The sequence below is a fragment of the Hippichthys cyanospilos genome, chromosome 12 (genome assembly GCF_059441005.1).
Source record: "Hippichthys cyanospilos isolate Australia breed blue-spotted pipefish chromosome 12, RoL_Hcya_1.0, whole genome shotgun sequence".
Classification (NCBI taxonomy): Eukaryota; Metazoa; Chordata; class Actinopteri; order Syngnathiformes; family Syngnathidae; genus Hippichthys; species Hippichthys cyanospilos.
This window is the reverse complement of record NC_142380.1, coordinates 3,975,001-4,002,500: the sequence shown is the minus strand read 5'-3', so window position 1 is coordinate 4,002,500 and position 27,500 is coordinate 3,975,001. Positions and strand designations below refer to the sequence as shown.

At 38.6% G+C, this 27,500-nt stretch overlaps 1 protein-coding gene across 1 annotated transcript in view; it reads right to left on the bottom strand.

The window, feature by feature from the left end:
* pth1r (parathyroid hormone 1 receptor) overlaps positions 1–27,500 on the bottom strand; it is a 59,598-nt gene that overhangs the window by 25,224 nt on the left and 6,874 nt on the right. The window contains exon 2 of the mRNA XM_088429416.1: positions 4,148–4,253. Within this exon, the coding sequence (XP_088285542.1) occupies positions 4,148–4,253 (106 nt within the window). The remainder of the gene's footprint in view (positions 1–4,147; positions 4,254–27,500) is intronic.

Below are 27,500 nucleotides of genomic sequence, written 5' to 3'. Positions count from 1 at the left end.
AGTGAACCAACCTAGTTAGCTTCTATGAAGTCAATAACTTCCTGTTCTTCTTCTTCTTGACGAGCGGACTGGGCATGTTTTTTGCTTATTTAAACCGACATAGCAAGAAATCGCGTCCACACGAATCCAGCACAGTGAGGTTTCGTTCACTTACAAGCATGCCAAGTCATCACCAAATTCTGTCCAATCAGAAAGAACTTCCACTTCTGATGTCACCGGTATCTGCGTCTTTGGCAGGAAAAACAGTAACGGAATGATGCAAATCTCCGTTTAAGATGGTTACACAAAACCAGAGGCATAGGCAAATCTCCTTTTTGGCCGGAGGTTTGGAAACATTCAGTTTTGAAGAAAAAAAAAATCGGAAAATATATATATATATCGGAAATGATCACAAACTTGTGATATTTCTTTTGAGGGGAGTCCTACTCCCTTACCGTCGTTACAACACTACTGTATGTCTTCAAGAAACATCCGTGGAGAAAATAGTTGCACAAACATGAATCAGGCGGAGCTTCAAGGAAGTTGACTTACCCAACTTGGTCAACTTTTCTCCCCACGACCGAGTGGAATTTCGCCCAGTATAAACAAGCATTCGACCCAAATATGTATTAAGTGACTCAAAAAAAAAAATCAATAAATCAGGGAAATACAAAAGCAGCATCACAAAACAGCTCTCAAAGAAAAGGAATTTACTGCTCGCCATTTTTTCATTCCCAGTATTTAAAAAGGCCTTCGCTGACTGATCACAACAGTCCAAACACAACAAATTAGCAGACTCATTGATGTGAAATAAAACTTTAAAAAAAAAACCCCGCTTGTTTTGTTTGGCAAATAAATGAGGTAAGAGTCCAAATGCGCTGCGGAAGTGTGACACTAAGCCTCGCCGTCGCACTGACCCGTCAGGACGGATTAAACGGGCTGGTGGTCAGATGAGCAACACACACGCTGGCACATGCACACTCAAACGCGCACTCGTTGCAGTGGCTATTAAATACACTTGGAGAACAAACATGTTATTATGATAATGAGAGCCGTTTGGCGCCCGCAGTCATATTTTCATAATCTCATTGGAGATTCTTAGATATTGCTTGCGAAACAGCGCACCCGGAGGAACAAAACCTTTTGTGCCGATATCCTGGAAGCAAACACCTTTAATTGCACGTTTCGTTTACATGCGGTCAATCACTATGACCGCCGTGGACTTGGAACCAAGCGAGAAAATAATAGCGCTTTGGCGACGGTAATCCCAAATATCCTTCCAAACAATCGAGTGGACAGAAAAACCACAATGCGGTTGGCTTTCTGCTGGATTTCAATGTTCCTCAGACATCCATAAATATACAAATAATCACCTCTTGGCCGGACCGCAAAAAAAAGCAGTTCATGGCTCATTGCTGCATTTAGTTGCTAAACTTTTTGGCTGTCCGCCAAAAATATGTATATAAAATATAATTTCTTGCAGAATTTAAACTGAGCGTCAGTGCAGAACTGGAGATGAGATAGAAAAGTGCTTTGCAATAGAAAGTCTGAATTCAACAAAAAAAACATTCACAGTCACAAATGACCAAAAAAAATAAATATAATCATTATATTATATAGTCATTAAAATGTAATACAGAAGACCAAGTCTGCCATTTTTTCTAGGGCAAAATAACCTTTATGCGGAGAGGGTAATTATTAAGAGATGCACACAAATCAGTGGTGACTCATACGCGAATGCCATTAGGCTGTTAAAATCCAATACCGAATCAGAATTTTTGGATTTGATTGGTAATAAATCAGATTTTGGTTGTAATTTTTTTTTTTTTTTTTTTTAAATCGTCATTTAACAGCAAATCCTTATGATAGTCAGATGTTTAAAAAAAAAAAAAAAAGAGCATTATCAGACCAAATGTTGTCAACTCGAAGTGGGATATTTTTGGTATTTAGTTTTTTTTTTAAATTATTATTTTTTTTTTTTATTAAAATACTATTTTTTTTTAACATCTACGTAAAAAAATATCTAAATAAAACATCTATGTGGCATACTCAGAGCTCACCTTGCCAACTATAAATAAGATTATTATCCATTATTATTATTATTATTATCCATTATTATTATTATTATTATCCTGCTCTTAAAGCTATTGTTTTAAGACAAAAAAGCAATACGAAATAACTTTCAACACCTGTTAACTACTTTTTACAGCGTTTATAAAAATGACGGGTTAGTCTTAAACTCAAAAAAAATCCAAATGCATTAAAGTGACTGAAAAAAAGATGCCAATCTTTATTTTATTGCAATTACGCCCCCCCGCCTTTGAGAAGGAATAGATTAGGCGGATTATCATTTCATTGTTGCAAATCTGCAACGCCTGCTTTGAGAGGGATGCTGGCATTAAAAAAAAAAAAAAAAGCAACAACATTTCTAATTAGAAAAAAAATAGAATCGAAAAAAAGCAAGCACTAGTCCAATTCAAAACTTAAAAAACAAAAGAGCACGTGAGCTATCTGAAGCTAATTACGAGGGATGAATAGAAGATCAACTGCGCATGTTTTCACATTGTTCCATTTCAACGAGACAGCGGAGCAAGAAATCAGCGTTTAGTAAATCCAAAAGATTTTAGCATGGCCTCTTTCCATTAATACGCTATATTGATTCCAAGCGCGGCGCAGCCAACGGCCGCCACGCTGCTTCTTTTTCGCCTCTCCATGCGCCCACGGCTGTTTATCGCTTCCTACATCTTAAAACGCCAGCAACATTTTAGCCAATAAAAGCATTTAGCTGCAACATAGTCCCCAAAAAAACAACAACATAACATCTTCATGTCTTTCAGCCTGGCGGGAGTGTTTGAATTTTTCCGGGTCAACGGAGCCACAGGAAACGGCTGCGCTGGAAAGCTAATCAAGAGTAACCAAGTTGGATTGATTGCAAGCATAATTATCGTCTGAAATTGAAAGATTGCGCATTAAGGCGCTCGGTGATGGCGGATGGTCTCTGTGGCGGGTGGGCCGGTAAAATAAGTTCAGCGTTTATTACGTCCGTGCAGATTTGACGGACAGATAGAGGCGAGGCGGATGGCTCGTTCTTATTTAGTCCCGACTCTCCTCGTCCTCATCGGAAGATTCCCGTTGATTTGATTGACCCGGGCAGGCTCCGGTCAAGTCGCGATACGAAGTTATGATTATCTTTTCGCCGGCCGTGTCATTTCTCCGATGCGCGACTTCGCCGGATTGTGTTGGCGAATATAAGATTTGTCGACGCGTCCTGGAACGAACCAATTCTGACGCGTGTAACGGAACATCTAACCGGAGTGTTTGAAAACATTTTATCCGCAATATACAGAGAGTTAAGACTGGTAGCATTGCGTCGTTTGCATTGGATCGGGAAATGTTGCCACGTTTAATGAGTAAAAAATAAAAACATTTTGGATTGAAATGGAAATCGGGTTACTATGTGCATCCTAGCTGACAAATATTAACATTTATCGTATTTTACGCACTATAAGGCGCACCTAAAAGCCTCATTTTTTTTTTAAAAAGCGGATGGTGCGCCTTATAATCAGGTGCGCCTTATATATGGATAAATATTGAGATTCGTAGATGGGGAATGAAGTGATAAAGTAAGCTTGACCTGTTTCTTTTGTGTGTTTACAGCTGAACAATGTTGCTCATATTGACATTGAGTTATTATGCTATTGAGAGTTTATAGAGTTATTGTTTGAATTATTTTTCTTATTACTTTGAGTATTACTATGTTGTGATTGAAAAAGTTTTATATGTCATTAATTGAGGGTGTGCCTTATAATCCGGTGCGTCTTATATATGGAAAAAGTTTTAAATTATGTCATTAATTGAGGGTGCGCCTTATGATCCGGTGCGCCTTATAGTGTGGAAAATACAGTATTTTATTTGATAACTAACAGTTTCTTCTTTTTAAGATTGATAGGTGAGGCTCCGCCTCCTCTGCCTCCCCGGAATGCATATCACTGTATTTTATTTTGAACCATTGCCAGGCCTTCTCTCAAAATTTGGCTGATTTACCATAATGGAGTAGATTGACAGGCAGGACATTCTCTCCGTTTTTTTTTTTTTTTTTTGACAAAATAATCACCAGACAGCATAATATGGCCTCGCTTTCTTCAAGCGGAGCGGCTTGGCTACTCACCGGGAAGCTTGCCCTGCCTCGACTTAACAAGGCCTTCGCATTTGCGCTTGGCTTTGAACAGCAGTGCGATCTGCTCCTCTTTGGTGAGTACATCATCTGCATGGGCCTGCAGGGAAAAAAACAAACAAACAGAAAAACAAAGCATGCTGAGTTCAGTTACAAGCCAAAAATTGTCTCATTGAGCTCTATCTGCTAACGTATGCAGACAGTGTGATTTCCTTTGTGCGCACATTTTGCAAACTATTCATATTACATTTACATTTTGCAAACTATTCATATTACATTTCTTTGCCCAATTTTGTAAATGCTTTAAAGGTGTAATAATTAAAGTCACTACTGACAATACGCATCCAGAAAAACAAAACAATGTTTCTGCAAAGGAGTTACAATGTTACAAGTAATTTGCTCTTCAAATTGAAAAGAAAAATGTTTTGCACCCGCCAGAGCATTAAATATAGAATTGACTGGAGAAAGTATTCAAATTTCACGTGCATCATGAATGTGACCTTTCAAAAAGAGGTCAGCAAGAGGGCCCCAAAATATAAGTTGTTTGGTCCCCACCATGCAGCAAAAACAAAGTCACGCACACACACCACACACGCACACAGGACCACTTGAGATTTAACTCGAGCCTCTCATCTTTGCCGGTAGCGTCTTTATTGTTTTATTCCCATTATTTTTAAGAGTTTTCCTATTACTCGGTGATTTCTTGTGAAGAGAAAACAATTTCTTTGCTTGGTGCTTCTGCTGTTCAAATTTACATTGTGATGGGAAACGCGTTTGGCCCCGAGGTGATTTCTGCAGGCTGCGAGGCAAAAAGCAGGTAACGGCGTTTTTCAACAACTTACATGAAAAAAAAAAAAACTAAAGAACTCCATGTCCTCAGTTAACCCCCAAAGTTGATGTCGTATAAATTAAAAGATAAACTTAAATACACCTGTGCCTTGGGACATTTAACCCAATCTAACAGTTGGTGGTCATTTTAAAAGCATGAAAAATGCATCCAAATAATTCACAAAGCCCATAGAAAGCTTCACCATTTTCAGTTATTAGTGAATAAGCACAAACATAAGTAAAAAGACAAAAAACATGAAAAAAATGAAGAGAATACATTGGAATTACACTAAGAATAATACTGTAATTCTAAGAAACTGTTCTACAGGTTATATACAGTAATATACATATTTAAATGAATTCGATTTTCCTTTTTAATCTCGATACACACGTCTGTAGGCTGTAAAGTTTACATATTTAAAAAAAAAATCCGCATATGTTGTGGGACAAGAGGAAGACAGCAACTAACGATTATTTTAATAATCGATGAATCCATTTATTGACTTTTTATTGATGTTTTATTTTCCACACCTTCATTCGTAAACATGACATTGGTTCAGATTGACTGCAGAAAATCCAAAAATATGAATGAAGAAATGATTCCGTTACTCCTTTGCTTAACGTGTCAGAAGCATTTAGACAATTGAAAATGAAAAGATTCATTCAATTGAAACACAATCAATTATTCTGAGGATCGATTAGTTCTCGATTCTTAGACATTTATCTCACGGTTTATAACCCCGAATATATAATATAATTCCCAAAAATCTTGTTCTCTATCTCTGATTGAGTCTGTAAACAATTCTCCCACTATTTGTCCAAATTCTGTATTTGAACGGCTTTACGATATTTAAAACGATACAAATGCCTACTTTAACCGTAGAAACTACAATAATCTACTTTTTGCTCATTTCTTACCACGCGCCGATCCCTACGCAACAGGAGGCGCGTGAAAGCCGCCGCCTAATTTCGCTCGGTCTGCCATAAGCTCGGCAAGCGCACAAAAACCACAACACGTCAGTCGGAACCGCCATCCTGGCTATTTTCAGCCTGGAAATAAAGATGTCCAGTCTGCCGCCGCCGCCGAATCCGCTACGCACAATGGAGACACTCATGGCGTCCCGCTGTAAATAACCGCACGCGCAATAACATTCAACCGCAGGCGAACAAGGATAGATGCTACCTGTTGACTGTGCTCGAGTGAGTCAATATAGAATATTCCAAAGGAGAGCCCAGGGGACACACTTTCTATTTTCACCTGTGGCAAAGACCGGCGTACTTAATGGAGGACCGAAGGACAAAGTGCGCTGATTTGACGGTTCATCGCTGCGTTGATTCCTTTGTTAAATTTTGAAAAGAAACAAATGAGCTCCTATGTTCTGTTTTTATCGTCGCACAAGTCCCACTTCACGTTATTTTTACCATTGAAAACGCTCTGAAAGGGTGTCAACTGAAAACGTTTCAGTTAGGGTCGGGGGGAAAAAAGTCGACCAAGTTCGGTAAGTCGACTAAATAGGTGTCGACTGAGAACGTTTCAGTTAGGGTCGGGAGAAAAAAAGTCGACCAAGTTCGGTAAGTCGACTAAATAGGCGTCAACTGAGAACGTTTCAGTTAGGGTCGGGGGGAAAAAAGTCGACCAAGTTCGGTAAGTCGACTAAATAGGTGGATTTAAAATCTATCTTGCCAAGTCTTAGGTGCGACCTTATTATTGTTATTATTATTTTAAAAGACGAGAATTCCCGTCTATGGCACTGAACGACTTAATACGTAGTCGCAAAATCTGTAGCCACACGAGAAATACAGGAAGCTCTGATGACAAAGATGTTTTTTAAACATTTTGCTGGTCATATATGGCAGCTAACAGGAAACATCTCTGGCAATTACGTCTATCGGTGTTGGTTACCCGTCATCGCGTCTTATCGAAAAGTTCATTCGGGCTAAAGTTCTGCCAGCATGGACTGCAGATGTGAAGTGACTCATCTGTGATGTTTTGTTCATTTTCATTACGGAGACCAGCTGCTCCGAGACTCGCAGCGCCGGAGCTACCGTGCGATGACTAAGCGACGGACTGATTCCAGGTAACCGGCAGCTGCCGCGCTGCGATATTGGGTGCAGGTTTTGAATTTAGTGGGCCATGTCACGCTAGTGAAAAGACATCGCGGGAAAATTGGATAAGGAGTTTGGCAGCATGCTAAGCTGTTGTCGCAATGATATACATTTCTGTCAAATATAATGTATTGTCGCGTTTGTTTCCGCCGCTCGGATATAATTGCGCAACGGATATGATAAATAGCGTGGAATCGGACGGTCCCGCACGCTTGGTGGAAAAAAAATATTGCCGCAATTCACAGAGGCAGCGATTTTTTACGGTCGCGAACGGCCACGTTTTGCGCTTCTCTCAGCATGCGCGGGCAATTTCTCCAGAAATAACGTGCGCATGCTGAGAGCTGAAGGGCGAATCACGGAAGCACGTAGAAAGATGGGGAATCATGGAATACAATAGAGTATTTTTTCTTTTGTTGGTGGATCATTTTCTTTGGTGTTTTTTGATACGATGTTGCCATTCATCTTTTGTAATGCGTTTTTGTTGTTTTGCTAAAGATTACCGTATTTTACGGACTATAAGCCGCAACTTTTTTCTCGTGATTTGAGCCCTGTAGTTTATAGTCCAGTGCGGCTTATCTGCAGGTTTTTTTTTTCCATGTACCATCTTTCAGGGTAAATATTCCAGTGCGGCTAACCCGGAACAAAAATTGTTTTGCTTAGTTTTTGATGCTACGGCTTATATATTGGTGTGACTTGTAGTCCGAAAAATACTTTTTTTTTTTTTTTTTAATTTGTTTGGTTTATTATTTGCAATTCCAGCGCTTTGTTTTTTCTTCTGTAATATATTTGTGTATTCTGTTTGCACTACTTTTCGCTTTTCTGCTTTTTCTTTGTGATGTTTGAGTCACCGTTGTGTTTTGGCTTTTGTAATGTGTGTGTTTTGTTTGCGATTACTTGTATTTGTTATCTGTGTTTGTACTTCGGGGCCACCACAGTAACATCAGAAAATTGGCAAAAAATCTTGATATATGTTGAATATTTTTCGATGGATTTATTATTATTTCTTTTAGAGAACAGGTCTGACACTTATATTGACTATTTTTTGTGGAAAAATGCTTATTCATAATTAAGTAATTAGATTTTGATAACAGATTTCTTCCAAAAGCGAACACTTTAAGTCACAGGTGTCGAACTCCAGTCCTCGAGGGTCGGTATCCTACATGTTTTCGAACCTTTTCCCTCAAAAACACCTGATTCAAATGATTGGGATCATATCGAAGCTCCCGCAGAGCTTGCTAATGAGCTAATTATTTGAATCAGGTGTGTTGGGGAAAGAAAACCGGAAAACGTGCAGGATGCCGGCCCTCCAGGACTGGAGTTCCACACCTATGCTTTAAGTTGATAATTCGTGGAGCAATACAAATGAGGTTTGAAAGGTTCTAAAGTTTAATAAATCAGACAATGATGGCATTATTTAAGTGTTTTTTTTTTTTTTTTTAACCCCAAAATGCTTTGCACTGGTTAAGGGGTGCTTGGCTGCAAAGATATTTCACAAAAAGCTTGAGAAACACCTGATTAGTATTTGCACCTCTTAATATAATTATTAGGCCAAACTTCTAATGATTTTCCAACGCTTTACATTTCTAGTAAGTCTTTCCGATAGGGCAGCATCCTGGCTTTCCTTCTGCGTTTTTTTTTTTTTTTTTCTCCCGCATAGGGCTGCACTGGACCGATAAAGCCCGGTCGAGTGAAAGGCGAAACGCATTCAAAGTCAACCAGAACAATCCAGTCTGGCCGAATCCGCTACCCCGACGAGGAGAATCCCGAGTTTGGGGCGTATCGTTCGGAAGAGAGGATGCCGGGTAACGAGCGCGGCCCCTGATTCTTTTCTGCAAAGTCCTCCTCCTCCGCCGGCGAGCATCCAAACCGCGAGTCAACACGGCCGGCGGCGGGAGAGAGAAACATCCACATTCTTATTTACTAAATTTCATTTCAAAACACAGCATTCTTTCTGCGCGTTTCGCAGCGAGCCAAAATGAAAACGCGGCGCGTAAATACATGTTTTTTCATCAGCCGATCGTGAGAATACAAACGCCACTTGAGCAAACCGCAAGTTTCTATTTCTCCGCGTGCGCAAACTGTGGCTTGATGACTTAAACGGCAGCGCTCCATAAGACCAATATTGAGAGAAGTGGATTTAGGATTTGTGAGTATTACTACTGTATGCTAGACACGCCATCCTGGACGGGAGGCAGCGCAGTCGGACGCTTTGGGAGCGGAACGCCGAAATGATTTTCGTAAATAAACCCAATGCAGCTAATAAGACTTTATTTTAATCTCGCGCTCAAGTGGGGGAAATGCCAGGACGTTGACTGGGGACGGCTGCGCGTTTTGAAAACGTGAATGTTCTCCGGCAACTTTGCGGTTGACCAAAGTCATTTCCTGAACTTCCCCGCGGTGGATATAAGAGGCGAAAAATGGCGCCTCCTACCCGCCCCCTCAACCATTTTGATCAGCGGGCATGAAACAAAACAACCAAACAGATCGAAACAAAACCAACAATCTGTCATAAATCATAGGGAAAAAAAAGTGTTCTTGCGTCAGAAATAGGTTTTTAAAACGCTGGCATGGCGACCGAGCCGTTACAACGTTAAGACGTCGGAGCTTCTGGCTACAAATCTTAAATTTTGCTTCCTCCCTTACGATAAAAAACGCTTCAGGTCACCTGCAAGTAAGGATAAGCGCTAAAAAACAGGTTCTCAACTGTTTTTTTTGCTAATGTGCCCTTGTGAAAAATATTTTTTTGCCAAGTTCCCCCTAACCAGCACAAAGCATTTGAATAATTAAAAAAATAAATAAATAAAAAGACTTGAAACACAGTGCTGTGCAACCAGATTTAACTTATTCACTCCCACAGATATATTTAGTTTTTTTTTAGACAGTATATATATATATATATATATATATATATATATATATATATATATATATATATATATATATATATATATATATATATGGGGAATTAAGATTTCAGTAATTAAGTACTCAATTACTTTGGGTATTTATGTATGTACTAAAGTAATCTATTATTTTAGGTAATTAAGTTCTAAAAAAATTGGTGACTTGAGGTAATTAGTACTAAAGTAATCAAATACTGCAGGCAACTAAGTATTAAAGTATTTAATTCCCTCATACATGAAAGTAATCAATATTGATTACAATTGAATACCTTAGTACCTAAAATAACTGATTACTTTAGTAATCGTTTCATTTGGTCGCAACCATTTTTAGATGCCCCTTTAGACAGGCACTTCAAAAACCGTTTGAAAAAGATATAAATAAGTACCAAGGATGGAAAGCGGCAGAGAGTAAATAAAACAACAGCAAAGAAAAGTTCAAGTGAAATTCATTGCTTTGTACTTTTAAAAAGAATAAAAAAAAAAAGAGTCAGAAAAGGAAATAAAAGTGTATTTTGAAAAATAAAAGCTTATTCCAAAAACACCTTTTTGGCATATATTTTTTATCATACGCAAAAATAAATATATATAAATATTGCCGCAACTTAATGTCACCTCAGAGTAGTTGTACAAGTCTTCTTTTTGGGAGTCTGCGTGACTTTTTACACTGCCCCCTAGTGACCAGGTCACACACACACACGCCAAAAAGACTCAGAATTAATCATAATGCAAGATATGGTTGAGTCCTCCTAAGTAATTTCTGTATGATTTTATAACATGCAGTAAACGCGTCAAGTAGTTTTATTTTTTAGTAGAGTGTGGAACGGACTAATGTAATACTTTCCTATATTATTTCAAAAGAATAAATATGTCCTTCTAAACAGGCTTGATATACTTTCAGCACTTATGAGAACATCGTCGTTCACGTTTTATTTTTAGCTTAGCGGATTAGCGTCTTGCCGAGCATCATTTATAGTTAATGGTGACACGACGACACCATTTGTTACATCCAGACGCAGAGAAAAAAAAAGATCTCGTGGCTTTTCTGATATTTATAGGCGATAATCTTCATAATCCACATATATATATGCGTAATCACTCGACCGGGACTAAATTTACATTATTACTGTGATCTCGTGCATGACTACACCGTCAGCAGGTCCATTATAATAACATGACTGTTTGTTGCATAATCATTAAAAATCCCCAAGCTTGACCCGTACTTTGTTGCATTAAATCACTTATATAACATCGGAACTGTCCTCCTCGCTTTTTAATTTGACAAAGCCTTCCAAGTCGCAGCGGCCTGGTGCGCACACATTGTTTCCATCTGGGACTCGGCTTGAGTCTGGCGAGCGACGGAGGGTATAATTAGGGTCTAAACGGCGCTTTAAGTCAGAATGCGGTCTCGCGAGCCTTTCCAAAGGACAAGCAGTCTTTTTTGCGGCTTGCGGTTTTTATCGTCAAATGTAAATTGCAGCGTTGAAGAGGAGTGGCACTGACTCACACGCTTCATAATATCCCGGAACCTCATCCGCCGAAACGCTTCGAGCCATGCCGCGCGTCTCAAGTAACGGATTCCTGTTGGCCATTTCCCTCCCCCCGCGCATAACCCGCCGGCCATTAAAAACAAGATTAGGCCCCGGCTATAATTTCGCTCCTTATTTTGCGGCGGTACCGAGAAAAAAAAAATATCCAGGAAAGCCCGACGCCCCCTGAGACCCGTGTTGAATACAGGCCAAAAACAAGGAAGTCAATGTTAGCCTATGGTGCAAAGAATGGCAAATGACCAAAACAAGTACATAAAACAAACATTTGACTGTATTCCCATAATAGGGGGTTCTTTACAGCAACCGGGGTAAATATTTTATGTATGTTTTTCTCTACACGTACTGTATATCTTGCATGTGGCCAAGTGCGATCCGGACAGAAAAGGCGGGCTTCATGCGGCTATTTACCTTAAAAATGGAATCCGCGCTGACGGCTCGGCCCGCGGGGGACTAATCAAAAGTCGGATATCGCCAAAAAACAGATAAATAAAAAATGTTTCTCCGTGTCTTGAAGACTTTTCCTGGCAGGCTTTTTATTTGCCAGATTTAATTGGAGCCGGATCAGGACATCCACTGTCCAGCTTTTGGGAAGTACCGTTACACGCTGTGTGCAGTGCTGGGTGGCTTCATTTCCACCAAGCGCTACGGTTCAATTCGGTACGGCGCGCTTACAACTTGTGCTTGTAAATACCGTAAAATCCGGTGCACAGTAAACACCCGTGAAGAAATGCAAATATGCACCTAAACGCTCCTTTTTTTTCTGTACTTATGTATAATACCGATTTAGCGCGTTAGCTCAAGCTTAGTTTTTTTAAAAAGTGATCAGTAGGAACAGCAACTACGGCAGCGTTTCCATTGCAGTCTTTGGTCAAGTAAAAAGAATATTTCGACAATTTTGTTCCAGGACCCCCATTGCAATTGTTTGCGAAAAAAAAATCATTTATGCTAAACATGTGCCCTTTTTATTTAGCAACATATTAAATTTGAAAAGAATTAAATCTGTTATTTTTCAGCCACATTGAAGTGCACAAAATAAAACTTGCAAATTGCACTCCTCCTCACAACAAGGTGGGTCAATTTCTTCTAAAGAGTTTGCGACTAATTAATCAAGCTCTTTGATGATGGATTACGTGGGTCTATTTGATAAATAACAACTTTATTACGTTTTAAAAATATACTGGTTGAATTGATTGCTTAATTGAAGAGTCATGAATACATGCAATATTTAATTTAACATATAATTAAGTTCACAAAAATATATATTTTTTATTAATAAGCCAAATTATTTCACGGACCCCCTGCAGTCAGGCCACGAACCACCGGGGGACCGCAGACCCCACTTTGAGAACCACTGCTTGATAGTACTGATGGGAAAATGAAGTTTATAAGCCACTTGTGCTATTTTTTGACTCTTCTAGATGGTGGTTTGAAGAGAAAGGCTAATGCAATGGAAATGTATTACATTTACGCTGGATCTTCAAAGCACGTATCATCTAGACAGCTACAAAGTATCACATGAGGCTTCATTTTCCCATCATTACTTTATAGTGTTTTGTTACATTTCCAAGACGCATAATTGATCCATTTTGTTCCCAGGTTTTGAACCACCCAATGTTTTTTTCATCGTAATAAAAAAAATTAACCAATATCTTTTATTACAATGCGCGGTTAGCACATCCGCCTCCAAATTCTGAGGTCCGATGAGGCATTTCTGTGTGGAGTTTGAACGTCAGCTAATTTGTCCCTAATGGTAATATTTCATGTTGTATTCCATAATCCATTCTTCGGACACCGCGCTGCAAATAGTCTGTGACTGAAAAGCTTGCACACTGCTCCATCGCGCTTCATAGAAGCAATTTGTCCTTAAGGAGTCGCTAAGGATGTGCTGGAGGGATCGGCCTCAGCGTGACAGGAAGTGGGGATGTGATGCGTAAATAACAATTTAGATGCGGGGCTCTTCACCTGCAGATATTGACTCACGGTGATAAGATGGGGAAATGAACCTGAGGCAAGTACTACTGCTTCTGGAGCTTGGGATGTAAATGTTGTGTGTTAGAATTTGGTTTTGTAAGAAAGATATCTTAGAAAAGAAAAAAAAAAAATACTTCTTCCCATCCGATTTCTATATTGCTTATGTGCACAATTAATTGAATTTCAATTAAGCCGATCCTCGCCGATATTAACAGTTAAAAAGCCGTAAACCTACACGTCGAATCAAGCACTTTGTCATCCTACCACTAGGGGGCAATGTTTCCTATATTTTTGCATGACAAAAGCCTCTGCTTTTCTCACCCTAGTATATTATTTACCAGTGTGAAATGGTGTTCAGTTTATCACCTGATTCCTAATATAAACTGTTCTAGCTGTCAATTGAGAATCATTTTTAAATATCTGATACGCAATAAGTTCGGTTTGAAATGACCGAAAATGACATTTTGACTGCTAATTGATTCAATTTGCTTAAAAGTAAATACAGTACTGCGCTTGGTTGTACGTAGGCTTCATTTTTCATTGGTTTGCAGTCAGCAAGTTAGCTGTGTTGCCCTGTGTGTTTTCGCCATAATTATTATTTATTTTGGTTTATTATTGTCATTTGTAAGTATCAACCCTCGAAGCCTTGTTTATATACTGCTCGTTTCAAAAAAGGGCAATAAATAGTCATGTTTGACCAAACGTGATAAATACAGTAATCATGATGAAGAATTCAAAAATAATCGTGATCATTACTTAATCCTGCAGCCTTAGGCTCACAGATGATGTGGAACAAGAGCTGCACAAAAGTGAAAAACAATCAAACGGCAGTTGGCAGCTGTCCATTTATCGCAACGGTTTTCGTGCCGAGTTAATTTCCAAGTGTGTTTAATACTCATGTCACCCTCTTGTATGAAATATCATTAAATTCCCAGCAAGGCCGCCTGTGCTTATTTTCTGATTGAATCGCTTTCTCCCATTTTTATTTGAATATCCATGTCAAATAGGCAGGTCAACCTAATTACTTTTCAATCGCCTTGACCTGCTTGCCAGATCCGTGAGGTCAGAGAATGTGGGGCACTCCAATATTTATCAAGATGGACGGTAGGAATTTCCCTAATGGGCTCATGCATTTTTCAATGAGACGTTCACCAAAATACACACAGCCGCTTGGAAAAAAAAAACGTCGCTTGACCATACCTGAAAGCTCTCCCGGGGTAATTGTTTCATAAAAGAAAAAAGATCTCATGAATGAATGATGAATTGTACCTGCCGGGCCGCGGGAAACGTTGTTCTCGGCCCGCCTCGGTTCGAGTGAGCCTCCGCGCCGCTTTAACGCGTTTCGGTTTGCTAGTACGAGAGCGAAGGAAAAAAAAAAAAAAAAAGACTTCATTTGCAGAACCTGCTCTTGATCTCGGTGTCAACGTCGTAATGAAGTGCCTGCGGGAGATGCGGAAGGGAACTGGTTCCATCTTTCTCCTTCGGATACCATCAGCACTTCCTCGTGCTTTAACACACTTGCTGGAGCCGTGTGTGTGTTAATATATGGGCCACTTATTGCGAGCCGGAATATTTTCAATCAACTACGTAGTTTATGAGGCCCCCGTATCAGAAAATGAGTGCGTAAGCTAGAGCAGTGATTCTCAATCTTTTTTCAGAGATGTAACCCCTATGAAATATCTTTTCAGCCGAGTACCAGTGCAATGCAATTTTGGGGTTCATCATGTATGATTGATTAAACTTTAGACCCTTTCAAACTTCACTTGCATTGGGCCACACAAAAATAATCGACCTAAAATGTCCACTTTTGGATCACAGAAGAAGTCTTGATTATTAATAAATATTTTGAAATATATATGGAAAGTATTCAACACAAAGTGTCCTGTTTTGGGATTGCAGTAGAGACCTGTTTACAAGGATAAAATTATTAATAAATATTAGTGCCCCCCCAAAAAAAAATCAACCAAAAGTGTCAGACCTGTTTTTAAGGGGAAAAAAATATAAATAAATATTTTTCCGCTGAAAAATAGTCAACATAAAATGTCAAACCTGTCCTCAAAAAGAAATGATTATGAATAAATATGTATCCACCGAAAAATATTCAACTTTTTGGACGATAGTAGAGATGGGTTCACAAAGATTAATCATTAACTTGACAGGTAACGAGTGGCGGCACAGGAAAAGGACCATTCTACTCTGAGGGAGAATCTGGCTTTTTACAATAATACTTGACTAACCTACTTATCGGCCAAAATTATTTATGGTTTGAAAAAGATTTTTTTTTTCAGGCATTTTGATTCACTCTACACTTTGTTTCAGATTCAGAATAAGCTGTAACCTGCACAAACCCCTGTAAAAATAAAGTAAACATTTTCATTGATAATGACCTTATTTGTGAGTGACTAATGACAGTGGGCTTTGCAAAAAAATATTTCGCAGGAGTGAAAAAAAAGCTAAATGCTAAATGCTAATTTAGAGGGTACTTCTATTATTCTATTATTATTTCTTATGCTAGCAACATATCTATATTTAATGTTATTATTGCTACAGAAATATTCCTGCGCCCAATCCAAAAATTAAGCAAAGCCGCAGAGTTGGAAAAACAGATTAGCGTTAGCACGCATCGAAACGGTTTTAAATTGTGGAAAAATGTCCCTTTATGTTTCTGGAATAAATACGCTTTCATTTGCGTTCATTTCGTGTGGAACTGACTCACTACAAGGTGAGTGCAATCAGGCGTTAAGTAGCCACTGTCCTCAGCACAACCTGACAATTTCAAAATTAAAAAAAAAAAAACTTAAGTCGCAAACGCGTGATGGCACAACCGGTTTGGAAGCTGCTTAATGAAAAATTGAAGACCGTGGCATTGATTGAAGTGCTCTCTGAGGCACCATTAATTAAAGCTGGCAACGAGCGCGAGCGATGGGGGGAAATTTCAAAATCAACAAAATTAGCGTGTGTAGAAAATATTGAATAATTAGGTAACTCCGTCCTCATCTAATAAGAGCCAGCGGAAGAGCTGGCTTGAAAGACACACGTATTAAAACCAGAATTACAAACTTCATTTTTATATTCAACGCAAACACGATTTTCCCCTTATGCCACATGTAAGACTGCGGTGACCTTCAATATGGCATTCATTTGCGCGTAATGTATGTGGCATCTTTCGGCCCCCGAGCGGTCCTGCGGAGGGGGGGGGGGGGGGGGGGCTAACATACATAACATGTACAATAATTCCCATGATGCCTTCCGGGAATGAGGGCAAATCGCATGGCAAAGGTCTTAGGGAAAACAAGCGCGCACATCTTGAGGACCCGAAGAAGGCGCGGTTACAAACATGGCGCGTTCGAGGACCGTATCAATTAGTCTTCTTGCTTTCCTTGTTCTTTGTTTCCAGCGCCGACCTGATTAGGTAAAACGTGACAGGTATCGTCAAGGATTAGCAAATGCACATTGAGGGGATTACATACTCCTGTGAAACACTGACTGAGTAGCAAGTAAAAAAAGCGCATTTATTTTTCTTTTCTTTTCCTTTTAAAGGCGTAATAACAGAGTTATTGATCAACATTTTTTTTTTCTTTCAGCCACTCAAATTCTTCAGGGGCATCAGTCCTATCCATATATATATATATATATATATATATATATATATATATATATATATATATATATATATATATATATATATATATATATATATATATGAAGGTTTCATTTATTTAGTTTGCCCAGGACAATATAAGGGCAAAAAAGTACATTTGAAAAAAAAAAAAAGTAAAGGGTTTGTATAAAAAAAGGCAATTTTTTTCCTAAATGTTTTTGAAGGAGTGATAATTAAATAATTTATGAATGTTTTTTTTTGTTTTTAATTTTTTCTTTCAATTACTCATTAATTTTTCTTTCAATTACTCATTTATTTGTAGTTTTTATATATTTATTCAGCCCCCCCCAGGACAATATAAGGGCAAAAACGTGACCAAAAATATATCAATAAATAAATGGTGTCAATGTGTTGAAAAAAAAAAAAACAGAATAAGACATGATGACTTGTTTTCTTGATATTCGTTGTAAAACCCAAAATGGAGATTTTTTTTTTTAAACAAAATTAATGATTTCTAGGGATTTTATGGGATTTTATGCACACAGGACAAATAATTGGAATATAATTTCATCAGTGAGGGAAAAGGAAGGAAATTTAATAAAATTACCCTAATTAGGGAAGGAACAGTTTTTGTAAAAAGCAAGATGAAAAGATTGCAAGATTAAAAGTGAGATGTGTTGTCCCTTCACAACACAAGATCTATTTTATTGTTTCGCCACTCCAAAATGGAGCCGCTCACTGCGAGTGCCCATACAAACAACATGACGTTGTTCTGAAATTACTTTCCAAATGAATTCAATTGAATGAAATGAATTACGCTGACATTTAATTGTACACCGCCTGCTGCCAGCATTTAGCATAAATTAGCCACTAGCTAGCAGGGCTCGAATGCCCCCGACAGCAGGCTGATTACTTTTCAGAGGCAGTTTAATTGACTTAACGGAGCCGCACACTTTGATGCTGAGATCCTGACACGGTTCCAGTTGCTACTGATCACTTTTGAACATGCTAAGTCAAAATGTGTCTTAAAAAGAGCTGCCTAAATCATAAAAATCCAAATGTGGCCAGTCATTATTAAACGGATAGCTATGTAAGAATTAGAACGTTTTTCATTACAGACAGCAGGGGTGCTGCATTTACCATTGTCCGTAGCTATAACAACATGCCCCCCCCCCCCCCCCCCCCCATGTAATATAATTTCATGATAACTAGACTTATGATTATATTTAAAACACACTGGTGGTCATTAAGAACACATTAATTTGCAAGTTTTTGAAATTTACAATCATTTAATTTATTCCTTTTGAATGAAAAACAGTCTAAATCTTACACACTGTCCCTTTAAGCAGAAATGTGTTATTTGGTCTTCTGTGTTTCGAATGTTCACGCTCCCCCGTTTTGACATTTCAGACAAAGACCGTTTGTAAACAGTGCAAAAAAAAAAAAAAAAGCACGAAAGCATTTTCTTAAACCTTAATATCTTAGCCTTAGCTAAAAAATGAGCCTGTAACAAAAATAACCCCTGTTTATGTTACTTTCCCACAATAAATTGGTGTGCTCAATAAAAAGAAAACTTTGAAAACGGAGCATTATTTTAGATAATGCCGAATCTCATCTCGTTTCATTCTCGTGGACTCAATCTTGTGAGTTATCTTAACTCGTGGAATTTGTGTCTCGTCTCTTTATCAAATGATAGCGGGCCACTTTTATTCATCGGCCAAACCGAAAAATGACTGGCGATTGAAACACCGCTACATTTAGAGCATAGTTGTCAAATTCCAGTCCTCGAGGGCCGGTATCCTGCCTGTTTTTCAATTTTCTCTCCAGCACACCCGATTCAAACGATCAGGATCATTTTCAAGCTCCTGCAGAGCTTTCTAGTAAGCTAATCATTTGAATCAAGTGTGTTATGGGGAGAAAATTGGAAAACATGCAGGATACCGACCCTCGAGGACTGGACTTTGACACCTATAATTTAGAGTAGAAAAAAAGCACAATATTAGAATGATATTTTATCTACAAATCACACACATTCATTTACTGCACTGCATGCTGCATATATATATATATATATATATATATATATATATATATATAAGTGTCCCAAGCGGTCAGAATTGATCCTCCACAAAACATTTGCTGCACCGCCTTGACTCGCGGCTGCACTAAGTGCAACTATCTCATCGCGTGGCATATCACGCACCGCATTGCATAAAACAAGCTACTTATATCTTCCTCGGACCGCTACATCAAAAACATTTAATGCCACAGTCAGTCAGGACGGCGGCTGATTTTTTTTTTTACAACATCATGCGCCGTCTAGACAAAAGAAACGTATTCTCGTCACGAATACATTAAAGAAGACCTAGAATAGGCGGGATCAATTCGCAGGGCGAGCGGAATCCTTGAGAACATTGCAGCATATCGCGGTCTGTATATATTCTTGACAAAAGAAGCTTATTTTGATTTTGTATGACAGCTGTACATCAAGGGACATCTCATCAAAAAATCTGCAAGCAGCAGCTGCTAGTAGGTGGCGGCATCAAAGGACGCTGTTATGTTTTTAACGTGGCAAATTGGGAAATGGCGATGTCATGACTCCGTGCAAATATGCCATTTAATGACATTTCGGTTCACAGCACAATAACCGTTTGTTTCCAAATACTTTTGAAGCCGCGGGGATTCGGTTTTCTTGCGCATACGCCTAAATGATTGAAGAAAAAAAAAATCCTGTTATAAATCAATAACCAAAGTAATATCAAAGTGGCTGTCTGGACAGGCTAATTTGCTTTTATCTCCTAGCTCGCTCCGCTTTCTAGTAATTACTTTTTCCGAAATAAAGTTTCAAGTAATACGTCCAACATGAGTGATGCACTTTGACTGAAATGTTTCATATTCATATCCATATGGAGTTGCGTAATACTGCTCGACAGTCGGCAAATGACTTCTGTGAAATCCTTGACAAACCTTCATCCTTCAAGTTTTTTTTTCAGTTTTTCCTGCTTTGAATTACCCTGTTTTGCTAAAAGGACAAGAAATAATGTTGCGGCTGGAGTGAAAAGTCAGGGACATCCATTTTACGTTGCCATATGGGTAAACGAGAATAGGATGGGACCACTTGGTGAAATTGGTTTTTAATCCTTTTCTTGCGCCCTTGTAATAGTTGAAATTTCCCTTTCTTTTCATTCATACCCATATGTACGGTCACAGGGAAATCATGGACCGGATTTGCAGGAAATAACGTTTTCTATTCCGGTAGTTCTCAAAGTGGGGTCTGTGTCCTGACTGCAGGGCGTCCATCGAGTAATTTGTGTTTTGGAACGGATTTAGTTTTTCTTTTAAGTTACAGATTTGTGCCTTGTTTGGGTTGTCATTTATGCAAATATGGGCAAAATTAGTCATTTATTGGTCCAAATTGTGACTGTGGATAACCTTCAAGCTAATGTTAGTTTTTACGTTCAGCGAGTTATTTAGTGTTACCTTGAAGGTGTTTCGCTCGTGAGCATTTTCATTTGTGTTAGGTATTTGGTAAATGTTAGCATTTTTATTTGGTTATTTCGCACACGTTAGCATTTGCAAATGTTTTAGTGATAATCATACTCGTTTGCATCTAATTAACGGTTTATATTGAAAAATATATTTGTAATTCAGTTATATGATTGATTTACTCTACACAACCTGTATTTATGGTCATATTTATGATAAAAAAATACAAATTAGGTTTATATTTACTTAAAATAAATTTAGGGTCATTTTATGTCGGACATTTATTCTAACCCTAATACATTAGAAATGATACCGCCGATATCGCTTCGGAGGCCTAAGAAGATTTAGAGGGTGCTTCTGCCCTCTAAAAACTGGCCGAAAGATCCAACTGGTCCAGTCAAGGACATCTAACCTTCACCAAGGGTATAAATGCAAGAATCACCTGGGTGACGCTCGCCATTGACCCCAAGCACATGCGTCATTCAGGTCAGTCGAAGGGAAGATTCAAAGATGGATTTACACCAAAGGTCTAAGGGTCTGACTCTGATTTAATATATATAGATATCGGACATTCTTTGACCTCTTATTTTCACACGATGCATATCCTATAAGACTCTGTAAATCAGCTGGAATAGGCAGCAGCTTCCAGCTTCCAACCAAGGAAGGATCAGCAGCACGAAAAAAAAAGAAAAAAAGATGGATTGAGAATACAAATATCAAGCTTTAAATTTAGCTGGCCTGGGCTGACTTTTTGATTTAAACGTAACTTTCACATGACTTCACTAGCAGCCATTATTCTGCTTATCTGCCGGCATTAGCAGTCAAAGTGAATAAGATTTACTATCAGACATTTGGAGGAAGTGTGATTTTGATCTGATGATACGGACGAATTCCATTATGTTGTCGTTATATTTCCGCGACCATGGCAAGAATCTTAACAGTTCCGCTCGAACCATGTAGTGTAAATCTAATCGACGTGCTCACTCCTTTTTGGTCGCCTGGCTAAGTCTGTGGTTCTTTCATTTTGCAACACAACTTTATGATACGCAGGGCAATCTACAATTTATTGTTTCGATGATGTTTTCAATGAAATTTATACAGTAACCTTAAAAGGCAACAAAACAAAGGCACACAAGTATAGTTTTGTATGCTCCAGTTAATTTGCTCTTAATTTGAAAAGCAAACTGGCATTAGCAATAAAAAGAGATTTGCTTCTATCTGCAGGAACCTTGTTAAAATCTCATGTACTCCCTGAGGTGCCTTCACGTGCCCCCAATTTGAGAACCACTGAGCTAGGGAACAATTTAAGATGGTCTTTTCCAGATGTGACATCCGTGTTTTTTTCTTTGTACATGGTGACCTATTAAATAGATGCCTTTCGCATCTGCCAGTCGATCCATCACTATTGCAAAAAGCAAGGGGTTTAAAGTTGATCCCTGATGCCTTAACCCTTTCACTCCAGTTAGGACAATGCACAGCTTTAAAAAAAAAAAAAAAAATCGGAGTGGGTATATGAATCATGGCCAAAACGTGAAATGGCATCCGAGCGGTTCATTACACAACTATCTAGAGACTCTAGTGGCATTTAGCAACTTTTCCAGACACAACAAGCCAGTGCTGCTCCGACTGTCAACAAGGTAGATTGCCTTTTACGATTTCTTGTGAATGAATAATTTAGTCCTGCCAAAATATACTGATAATATGTGCTATATATGTGTCACTATAGATTACTCTGATTACTAAGTATTATAGACATTTTGGTGATCATTCTCACTTCCCAGGCACGTTTATATGGTCATTATTATTATAAAATACGGATGGGACAAAAAAAATTCCGGGGGCTGTAACCTGATCCATGCAAGTGGGAACTTTTTTGAAATGGGTAATGAAAGAGTTAAACATGCAGCCGGGACACACTTCACCACTGTTTTGCTATCCTGAGATCAGAAGAGTGCATTCAACTATGTGCTGTTTACATGCCAGCACAACTGTTGCGCCAAACACAAAAGGGAAAGAAAAACACAATGGGAACTAAAACGACTTGAAAGTGAACTGGCAAGAATGTATAATGAGAGACGACCACGTTTCTTCTGGCAGGATGAGGCAAAACCTGAGTCACGCCAGCTCTATGTTTAAGAAGAGAAAAAAATCCAGTGGACCAAATGTGAAACATGGAGGAGGCTTGGTTATGTTCTGGGGCTGGACTGCAGCATCCGGCGCGGGGTGTCGTGAATTTTTGTGGGTTACAGTGAATTCCCAAGACTATCAAGGCTTTGTGGTATGGAATATGCAAAAAAAAAAAAATCTTGGTCACAGCTGCACATCACAAGTAGAACAAGAGGACTGGGGTCTCATTAAGAAGTAAAAAAAATCCTTTAACTGTTAACAGGTAACGATAACGTTACTTTTGCCTTTTGCCAGACTTTTACACGCTAATAACTATTTGAGAGTTTTTAGTGAAGATTATTTAACAGATAGGCACCAACAAATTTGACTTGGATTGTATGTTTTTTTTTCTTAGTTTATTGACGTGGGGCCGTGTGCAAACACTCAACATTCTTGTGCTCGGTACCAGTTTGGCACTTAGCATGATCCAACTATTTGGATCACTGGTGTTTTCTGTTGGTATTTTTGTAGATGTGCTGGAAGAAATGGGCGTTTGCAAAACTGTGGGCGTGAACACAAGTGGCTTGATTCCCAGTCAGTCCAAAGCGCCTTCAATTCTAACATCTGATGTCACTCATTGGGCCAATGGTTGTCAACGTTTTTTTTCAGCAAAGTACACCGTAACCAGATTAAAACACCTTAACAGAGTTAAGTGACATTTGTGTCTTATTTATTAAATTTCACAACTAATTACATTTGAAGTGGTATTTCTTCGTGTATTTTATTTATTTATTTATTGTCATTAATGACAAAGCCTTTCGACAAAATGTTTGGCAAAAGAGGTCACTCACACAAGCACGATGAGTTACTTCATGTTTCTACTTAATTTGCAAAGAAAAATGAACTTCCTGTTACAGTATTAAAAAAGCAGGACATTAAATTTGCTGATCCCTGCAAAAACATTATTAAATCTTACAAACCCCCATGGGGTGCTTGTGCTCTCATTTGAGAATTCGCATTCTAGAAAGTTACAAAAAATATATTTTTTAAAAAAGAGGCATAACACAAATGTGATTAAAATAACAGAGTACTTCAAAATATGTTAACCATAATATAGTAGAATGTAGTGAGTATCATTTGGAAAGAAAATCGCAAAACAAATAAATCTCAATTCAAATAACATATATCATAAACTAAAATAATTGCCGGGTATAAATATTGTAAAACTTAAAACGAAGCAATAAGAGAACACCTTAAAGATTCTAAAAAGGGTTAGATTTTTCTAAAGTCTAAAAAGTGAAAGAAAATTGTGTCAATGTCCATCTACGTGTAACTCGAATTGCCCCTTTTACACAAGAAGTGAATTAATTACAATGAATTTGCTCTTAATTTGAAAATCTTACTTTCCCATCATAGGGGAAGCATTGAAAGAAGACACTAGGGAGCTGAAATTTCAACAGCACACTTCCAGGAGTTTGCCATCCCTCTGCTAAAATACCGTGAGAATGATGTGGAAGAACATGAGTCCAAAATGGTCCAAATATTGCACAACAAAAACCTTGTTTGAATCTCTGAATCGCCTTGACATCCCTCTGGGGCTACTCTAGCCCTATTAGAAAATGACTGCATTAGGTCAAGTCCCTGAAAGCAACACTATGCTAATGGATATATATGCAGAAGAGCAATAAGGTCAACATCTTGAAAAGCGTGTGACCTGCAATGACTTTTCAGATGCGCAATCAAGTGCAGCTTGCAACCCTGTGAGAAAATTGCCCTAATTACAATCAGAATTTATGTTGTGAAGCTGATGGCTGCAATTGTAAAGATGGTGGAGGAAGTGGGTGGGTGGGGGGGTGGGGTCTGAAGAATTCTGAACATTCGAAACTCTATTCCTGGACAAACAACGGCGGTAATGCGCAGAGGCCGCAGACAATAGCGGAAGCGGAGCTGAGAATTTTCACGCGGACTCAAAGGAGGGCGCTCTGGGATTCCGAGCGTATCGCCGCCCACCGGGAGGTCCGCGGCACAACATTGACACATAACCTCGTACAAATAAACCCAACGGGAGAGGCGATCAGTCACCGCGCCCACATCTGTCACAATGTAAGGCTTGAGGACGTTCTATACACTGGACGATATTCCGCATTTTCCGACCTTATCAAGCTCACGCCTGTGATACGCACGGATACTAAGTACAAACTTACAGTAATTGTAGAATTATTTGTTTACAATCTGTTCCCTTATCAGGAGACCTGCATAGTGATATAAAATTCGCCGGCATCGAGGGTGGTGATTTCATCGTTTTTCAAGCTAGTTGATTTCTTCCGCCTAATTGGATGAGACCGAATGAATGGCAGATGCCTCCTTTATGATCAAGGTGAGTTTCCAAATAACAGAGCACTCATACAGATGAGACGGCGGATTTAGTGGCGGACCAATTATTTTGCCAGCTTGCTCCGAAAATGTTGTTTTCTGTTTGCGCGAGGAAGTCGCACCAGAATGTCTTAGCGTAAGTGAGAATTCATCATTAGAATCTTTCAAGTCATTTCCAAAAATCCGCACCTACCTGCTATACTCTAAATGATTTGAAAAGCGTTTAGAAAAACAGGTGGGCGTCCATCTGCGCTCCTCCACACTCAAACACCTGTTCCAGCTCTTCTCCCCGAATCGTAAAACGTTTCAAAATCTGGGATGAAGCTGATTACGACTTAGCCTCTGCTCATCGATTGCACGAGAGCACTTAAGTGGCTTGGCAATCGTAAGTATCAATTATGACATTTTACAGCACTTGCACATTTAATGACTTAACTGATGACTTTGCACCCACAAAAAAAGCAGAAGACTACTTCTGGAAAAGGCGCTTCAACTTTGATCTTTGAAAGTCCTAATATATATATATATATATATATATATTATACAGTATTGTTCGGGGAGAACAAGCAAACACCACACAGGAAGGCAGTCAAGTTAAGTTAAGTTAATTGAAGGCAGTGCTTTCAATTATATAGGAAAGAGAAAACATTTCGTGCATCCCCATTTGCCATGCCGACTATAAATAAGAGTATTATAAATAAAAACTGTATTAGTATGCATAAAACTGTACTGTGTTGTTTTTAACATTGACACAAGGAAAAAGCAATACAGAAACACTTTCAACAACTGTTAACTACTGTTCTTTATTTCTTTTTTTTTTTTTTTTTTTTTACAGTATTTACACAGGTTAAACGTTTGGCTACACCTGGGGTGTCAAACATACAGCCCGCGGGCCGGTTCTGGCCCGCAAACAGGTTTAATCCGCCCCGCGAGGTGATGTTGTAAAGTGTAAAAATGAGTTGATTTTATTAAATAAATGGAATACTTCAAATGTTTTATGATTATTACTGACGTTTATCTTTTACTATTTTGGATAGTAATAAGAAAAATATGAATAAATTGGATGTCTCCCCCTGACCAGGGGGGCCAGCCCCACAATCTGAGAAACACTGATGTCAGGAATTTTCAACATTTTAACATCTTGATCAATAGCAGGGCTAGGTCCATCCGTGTCATATTTAGCATTAGCTTAAGTGCTAGCGATCCTGTTCATATTCATGTCCACAAACCCGTTTAATATTTAACAATGCAATATAAGGTTCGCAAACTGATTTTCCACATGGTCAGTGGTTATCAAAGTTTTTATCTCACAAAAGTTTTGAAATTCCTCATGCAAATATTTGCAGACCAGTGTTTGCAGGAGACGGGCCGATTCTCTGGCCACCTTGTTCACTGAATCAATGATGAGGACGTGCGTAGCGAACAAAAATATGGGAGCTCAATGATCTGATGCCAAAAAAAATCAAAAACGCTATTGTCACATTTGAAGAAAGTATGCTGCAGCTAACATAGAAAATTTGAGGACTTTCTTTCATGTATGTATATAATACGTTTTAAATGCAGGTGAAAAAAATGCCAATGCTCCTTTTGTAATTATTTTCACATTTGCTTCTTTAATAAAAACGTTGAATTACAATGAGACTTTATGGACGCCTGGTATTATTAGCTTGCTTTTTTTGGGGGGGGGGGAATTCAAAACATTACCAGCTGTCTTAATAAAAGGTCTTTGGTGAGCTGTTATCAAAATGCCCCAATTTTCGATAATTATAGCACAATTTATTCGTCATATTTTAGCCAAGATGGATTTGGCGCAATTTGGAGGCCAGGCCTGCGACATGGTGCGAGCCAGCTTTCATCCCGTCACTTTTCCTGCCGAGCCAACGTCGAGTCGGGATCACAAAGGCTGCGTTAATCATACGTACATATGGAGGGTGGGCTAGGGTGAGGAACATGATTTTGAAACTGGATTGAAAAGCATTTCCACCTGGGATTCATTCCAGTTCCGTTGGCAGTGTCTTCATTTGAATGAATTACAACGACATGCAGCTTCACCGTGCTTGATTTGTACTCTGTGTTATTATAATTAAGCTGCGTACGCAGACCTCAGAGCCCTACTGGGTTTATATACAATTAGCATTTTTGTTCATGTCTTTGTGACAGGAAACCATATTAGGCATTTTGACACATATTGGCATTGGCCATTTCCGAAAATCCAGGGTTGATAATACAGTAGATCAATTTCAAACTGTTAACTTAAGGGAAGTATCTTTTTGAATTTTCAGTTAACGTCATAAGAGATTGTGTTGACCCTGGGAACACACTGCACACTCTGTTTTGGTTTGAAATGAAAACAAATGCGAGTGAAAGTAACATTTATGGTATTTTGTAAATTTTTTCGATTTTTTTTTTTTTTTTTACAGTAGAAA